The sequence below is a fragment of the Gracilinanus agilis genome, chromosome 1 (assembly GCF_016433145.1).
Source record: "Gracilinanus agilis isolate LMUSP501 chromosome 1, AgileGrace, whole genome shotgun sequence".
Classification (NCBI taxonomy): Eukaryota; Metazoa; Chordata; class Mammalia; order Didelphimorphia; family Didelphidae; genus Gracilinanus; species Gracilinanus agilis.
In genome coordinates this window covers 221,475,938-221,483,138 of record NC_058130.1, presented here as the reverse complement: position 1 = coordinate 221,483,138, position 7,201 = coordinate 221,475,938, and the positions used below count along the sequence as shown (strand labels likewise).

At 37.8% G+C, this 7,201-nt stretch overlaps 1 protein-coding gene across 1 annotated transcript in view; it reads left to right on the top strand.

Moving 5' to 3' along the window:
• Positions 1-2,915: 2,915 nt before the first annotated feature.
• The window catches only part of LOC123234361 (phospholipid-transporting ATPase ABCA3-like), a 208,750-nt gene continuing 204,464 nt past the window's right edge, over positions 2,916-7,201 (top strand). The window contains 4 exon segments of the mRNA XM_044660271.1: positions 2,916-2,931; positions 2,934-3,067; positions 3,070-3,150; positions 3,153-3,187. Coding sequence (XP_044516206.1) covers positions 2,916-2,931; positions 2,934-3,067; positions 3,070-3,150; positions 3,153-3,187 — 266 coding nt within the window.

Genomic DNA, 7,201 nt, shown 5'->3' with positions numbered 1-7,201 from the left:
ACAATGTATTGTTTCAAATATCAATATGCCATTGGATCTTTTATTTCTAGCTCCTTTTGTTGAGAGTAGAAATATTTTGAAACTTGTTTCAAATTATGAGTCAAGCTACATATACATACATACAATATAACTGTAATTAATATGTATTTCAAGGAATTCAGCAGATAATATAGTTATACCAGATACAATACCAAGGAATCCAGAAGTGGAAGGAAATGACCTCTCAAATAATAATAGGTCAAGTTTAAAATGTTCCCTTTATCAGTACCTTACTTCACCATTCATATTTCTTGTGAAATTAGGTTACCTTTTTCTAAGATGTCTGTCTGATTACGACTCTTTCTAGGTTTGTCAGGGATACAACTATAGTTTTCTCATCTATTTTGAAGATCCATAATGACTATAGGCTAGATTTTTTTTTTATCTCTTTATAAAAGTTTAGTCTAAGCTCTTAAACAGGTAAATTCAAAATCCAATTATAATTTACTATTTAATTCACTGATGTTTCTTATATTTTTGAGAAGCCTTTTAGTTGTACTTTATAGGTGTATTTAATCACAAGGGATAATCTGTATTTCTGCAGATTTATTTTTAAGTTAAGATAATAGATTGTTTGTATTCTGTACCACAATAGTATCTTCTGAATTCTACTTCTCAATATTTTTCCTACATTTTCACAAACTGAATCTATAGCTCAATCCAGAGCTTCAAAACTTTAAATATAATCAAGGCAATAGAGGTGGTTTTGTGGTTACATAATCGAGTTTTGTTATAAATATTTCAGAAAACCAGGTCTATTATGGTTTAAAAAAAACCTTTTAATACACTGTAAAAAGGGGGATGCTAAAATAATATCCAAGTGACTGCACTTCAAAAGCATAGTAATAGGGGGCAGCTAGGTGGCTCAGTGGATTGAGAGTCAGGCCCAGAGATGAGAGTTCAAATCTGGGTTCAAATCTGGTCTCAGACACTTCCTAGCTATGTGACCCTGGGCAAGTCACATAACCCCCATTGCCTAGCCCTTACCATTATTCTGCTTTGGAACCAATACATAGTATTGTCTCCAAGATGAGAGGTAAGGGTTTAAAAAAAAAGCATAATAATAATAAATAATAACTACTGACAAGAGACTGAATATATTTTAGCCTATAATCCAGCAAATTAAATAGGGAAAGACAATTGACAGAGGATCACCTTCAACTGCCCATGAAGAGTAGAGACAGTGTTCTAGAAAGGGTTGTATTTAGTTGCAATCACAGAAATTTAGTGGGCAGGTCTTAAAAGATTTTCTAGGACTCTTCAGTACATTTACAACATGCTTTTGTCCAGGAAATGAAACATTTCAAACAATGAAGTAACAAAGCTAGCATTAGTTTAAAATCATTATATATTATACCAAATTAATGACATGCAAGCCTCTTGGAGTGCCTAGCCCACACATGATTTCTGCTGGAAATGGAAGAGTACTGACCAGGCCAAAAAGGGGACAACAGCTTATTTGCTAACCACTTTATATCATTTTTAATTTTTATTTTCCAAAATCCTGACATTATAAATGGCACTGTTTTCAAAGTATAATCTAAGTTAATTTACAACCAAGTCAAATTTTACTGAACTGTTATAAAGTATTACCACCCTTCCATTCTATAGCTATACAAATGCCTTTCTTTCTGTCTGAACATTTCATCCCCAATTTTCTTTACCTCTCAATCCTGGGATCTCTTAGTAGAATGGGCAGTAGCATTCATTTCACTAGAACTGCAATTTTTCCTTTGGCCTAAGCTTGATAACTAGCCCTCACAAACTGGGGCAAATAGGACCAAGAGAGGACAAGTAAATAGGAGCATCAAATAACATAAAGCCAGTTCACCAAATCCAACTCACAATTCAGCAAGCCCTATAAAGAGACAATATACAGATACTCATCAGTTCCTAAGGATTGTCTCCAAGAAAGAGAACCCAGAGGCTTTCATTTCCAGATTACTTATTTGCATTAAAATACTATGTTTCATACATAGATGTTTCATCTCCATTTGTTGCCCATTTTTATAGATACTGTGTGTTATTTTGGATTATTATTATCACTGTCATTAATAATAACTAGCATTTACATTGTTCTTTATCCTCAAAAAACCACCTTGCACGGCATGCAGGTGCTTTAATTATCCTCATGTATAGCTGAGGAATCTGCAGCTTTGAGAAATTATGTGACGTGCTCAGGATCGTACAGCTATTTAAGTATGTAGGATCACATGTGAACTCAGATCTTTCTGATTATGATTATGGGTGATATATTATGTCCTTCTTGGGCCTTTTGATTAAATAACACCTCATCACCTCCCTCTTTTAAAAGCAAATACCTTTATCCAAAGTTTTGGGTTTTTTTTTAAGTGAAAAAAAAAAATTACTTCAAAGGAGTTGGGTTTCCCCACCCACTCCAAGGTCAGGCCTGGGCCACACTGGTGGTCCCTCTCCTCTCCACTTTAGAAGCTGAGATGGCTAATGTCAGATGAAGCCCTTTGAGGTCCGGAAGAAACCACCCTCACCTTCCGTGTTCCTGCTGTTGGTTCCTGTTGAGGAGCATGGAATGGCAGCAATAAAGCTCTAGGTTGGGTAGGGAACATATGCAGAACCTGTTGGGATCTACTTTCATTTCAAGGTTTCACTAATAGACTAATGGGAGAGTTAGATGACAGGATAAATTGGGTGCTGGGCTTGGAGTCAGAAGGCTCATCTTTGTAGTTTAAATCTGGTCTTAAATCCATACTAGATGTGTGACCCTGGGTAAGTCACTTAACCCTGTTTGCCTCTGTTACATCAGCTGTCAAGTGAGATGAAGAAGGAAATGGCAAACCACTCCAGTATCTCTGCCAAGAAAACCCTAAATGGGGTCAAGAGTCAGATGTTGCTGAAAAATGACTGAACAAGAGTCGTTATGGCACCTGAGTCCCCGCTTCCTGAATACATGAGTCTACTAGTCACTGGGCAATCCATTCCGGAGAAAGCGTCGTCGACGGAGCCCCCAAAGCGTCCGCCCCATCCACACTCCACACGGCATCCCGCCCCCGCCAAGAGACATATAGGAGGCAGTTGGAGGAGGGCCCAAAAGCGCGCTCCCTCCTGCGCGTGCTCACTCCCTATGGTCCTCTCGCGCCCTTTCTTTGTGGCCGGCGGCGGCGCAGCGGTTGTGAGTATTTTGAGAAACCTGCTGGAGTTTAGACTTCGAAAGTGGTGGATGGTGGAGAGGAGGGGGGCGGGAAGGGGTAGGGGGGGAGGCGACGCTTGAGGAGACTCTCGCGAGTTCTCAGTCGGGAGCGGGGAAGAAGGCCTCGGCCTCTGACCACTCCTTCTAACGGCTGAGAGCCGGTGAGTGCCGCACCCTCCCCAGCCCTCCCACCGGGCCCTTTCTCCTTCAACTTTGACTGTGGGCCCAGTTCGTGCCCAGCACCTTTCATTTCCTTCCCTCAACCCAAGGCCTTCCCAGCCGCTGCTCCCCTCTGTCCAGCCTAGATCATGCCCGGACAATTGGAAATGGATTGGAGGGCTAAATTCCCAAAGGGTCATGGAGGTGGAAGGGGTGGGGGCGGGGGGGTTATCATATCTAGTCACAGTATTTGGAGCTGGAAGAGGCCTCCTAGTCCCATCCCATCACTTTAAAAATGAGGAACTTCAGACCTAAAGAGAGCGGTCGTGACCAAGGGAGAGGTTGCCCGAGGTCACACAGCACCACGGGGCAGAAAGGCCCAGGCAAGATTTAAACCCTCAGCCTCTCTTGGCAGAGCCTTTGCTTTACCCTACAAAACATTGCCTGATTGCGATCTCTCTAGGATGTAAATAATGCACAAAACTGTGTTACTCAGCCTTAGTCTCTGCATTTCCACTGAATGTTTCTTAAGCATCTCAAGTTTTAAGACCACAGGTCTACATCTACAGTTGACCTCAGAAACCACCTAATGTAGCCCTTCTCCCTCCTTTAAAAAAGTAATCCAGGAAATTGAGATCCAAAGGGGTTATGATTTATCATTGGTCATACACAAGGTCAAACCCCTTTCCCCCTTTAAAAAAATAATCCAGGAAACCAAGGCCCAGGGAGGCTTGAGATTTTCCAGTTGGACAAGTGAGATTTGAATTCAGGTCCTCTGACCTTCAAAGCTAGTTTACTAGTATTTTGAACTGAATTGATTGCACCATCTTTCCCCCTAATTATCCTCACTTACTAATTTTGTGGATGTATTGCCATCCTGCCACATCACTTAGGGTTGAAATCTAATAGTTATGTTTGACTCATCTCTTTTTATGTCTTTGATCCAACTCACCCATGTATTCATTTACTAACTCCTCCTACTTCATATTATCTCTCACATTTGTTCTATTTTCTGTACTCATATTCTATCACATTAGTTCATACTGGCATTACATTTTCCCTGCATAAATGCATTAGATATCTAACTGCCTAGTCTAGTCTCTCTCCCTTTCCAGGCCATTTTTCGCCAAGTTGCTACAATCTTTCCAAAGTACATATCTCATTATTTTTTAGTGGTTCCTAGAAGCTAGGATGATGGGTAGTGCAGAGTGCTGGACCTAAAGTCAGGAAAAACAGTTTCTTTTAGGGAATAAAAAAGAGGGGAACTTCTTAGCTAAGGATTTAAGGCCCTCCACAGTCTGGTTCAACATATTTTATCAATTTTATTTCCTTTCATGTACTTTATGTTCCAGCCAAACCTATCTATTCCCTCAACTCACTGTACTGTCTTATACCTCTGCATTAGTACTATTCATCTCTTTACGACTATTAAACATTTTTTTCACTTCTTTTCATAATGTTCTTTCTTTTCAAGAATAAGATCAGGTGCCATCTTCTTGAAGATTCCTGTTTTATCTTTGTATTACCAGTGCCTAGTGTAGCCGACCATGACTAGCTCTTTATACATTTTTGTTAAATTTTTAGTTTAGGAGCTTGATTTGCTCACAGATTTATCATGTTTAGCATACTAAATGTAGAAGCATGTTTTATTCAGACAATAATTGAACTTTTCAAGCTTGAGCTAGTTAAGGAATCTAGTGTGTATGAGGCATTAAATGCCAAAGAAAAAGCTTAAAGTAACTGTAATGCTTTCCAAATTTGATGTCCTGTTGTATTAAGCAGATAACAGAAAACTCTCCTTTTTAGAAAAATTGAGGAAAATCTAGAACACTATTTTAAAAAAACCAGAACCTTATTTACCACAGTTTTTACCACATTACAAAGTATCTTATTTTCTGAGTTATTACCAACTTGGTTCTACTTTCTTCTGTATGTTTAAACTTGTTTTTCTCTGCCTTGAGACTTTTCAACAATTAGAATTATAAGATTTTTGTGTCTAACCTCAACTTGGATAAATTGTTTAATTCTTCTGGGCTTCTGGTACCTAATTTGATAATGAGCAGCCTGAAAGCAGTGAAGTTAGAACAGATGCTCTTTTAGGTCATTTACAGTGTTTATGACTCAATGATATAGGTACTGTTGTCATTGTTCATTCAATTTCCAATTCTTTAAGGTGTAACCAGGAAACTGGAAACACTTTGATAGATCAAAAGTCAGTAAGAAGTTCATCAGCAAGCAAAGCATTGCTAATTCTTGTAAAAATGATTATCTTCTGAAGAACAAAATTTATATTGAGCTTGTATTTGATTGTGTCTATAAGGCTTGTTTTTGTTGTACAGAAATTACAGTGATGTGATTCCATAGTTTTACAATGTCCCTGTTGTAGTGGTTTTAGAAATTACTTTGTGGGAATGTAATGGATCAATATATGAGCTTCTTACCTTAATAATTTATTCTCCATTTAAAAATCATAATCCAACTATTTTTTCTATTTTTCCCCAATTATAAAAAGGGCTTAGAAAAAAAGCTTTTCTCAATGTTTCTCAACCATATTTCTGATATTTATACCATTGTCTTTCCAACCTTTTTCTCCCCAACTTTCTCCTTCTCATAGCATTATTTCCCATCTGCTTCTCTTGTCACCATAACATACATATACCTAGTGTTCTAGTCATATTTATTTATTATTAGTATCCCAGCTTCCTCCAGATTCCCACCCCTTATCTCCCTCTGTGTAGTCCTCATTCCCATCAGATATTTATTAAGCATGTTCTTTTTCTTCTCTTTAATGCATTCTATAAGAAATTAAAAAGGAATAGAAGACTCAAAGAAATGGAACAGTGGAGGCTGAATAGGAGATCACTCTCCAGGGTAAGAGAGAGAAAAATTTCTTAAGGAATGAACCTTTTGGGAGGGAGTTACAGGAGAGACCATTTCTTCCCATCAAAGTAAATGTTATGGGAGACTGAGAAGAATGCTTCTTGAGTTCAATAAGATTTAATAGAAGGAAATCAAAGCCACATTGTCGTAAAAAAATTCTCTATTAGTCATTTGGGAATTTTTTAGGGAGGGGATCTACATGATATCTTTTAAACCTTAGCTGGAAAGAAGAAAACTACAGAAAGGCAGGATTAGGATGCTATTTTTAGAGGTGTTAGTTGAGTCTAAATTTTTTGCTTATCACCTGATCCTTTATGCAAACAGGTCCTGGACAGAGCCCTCGATATAGGGTCAGGAAGACCTGAGTTAAATTACTGCCTCAGAGACTTGTGACCATGGGCAAGTCACTTAACCTTTATCTGTCTCAGTTTTCTTATCCATAAAATCAGGCTAGTAATAGCACTTGCCTTCAAAGAGTATCAAAAACAAAATGAGATTGTATTTTTAATCACTGTACATTTTAAGGTTGCTATGTTATTGTTATAGAAAAAGATCTTGTGGTGTAGTTGAACATTGTTCTAGAGATCAAGGAGTCTCAATTCTATAGTTGTTTAGCTGTGACTGAATAATATAATTCAGTTCAATAGACATTTGTTGAGCAACTTTTGTGTGCAGGTCACTATTACGAATGTTGCTATGAAGGGTAAAAAGACTAATAAACTTAAGACACTTCTTTCAAAGAATTTATAATCTAGAAGATTACAGAATACAGTGCAAAAAAATAATTATTATAAGAAAGATATAAACAATATTATGGACTTAGAAGGATGAAGAAATGGAGATTACTTTTGTCTGTGGGATACATGAATTAAAACTATTATTAAACACTGTGTAAAGCACTATGTTAAGTATTGGAGATATAAACAGAAAAGCAGAGAAAGTCCCTGCTCTTCAGAG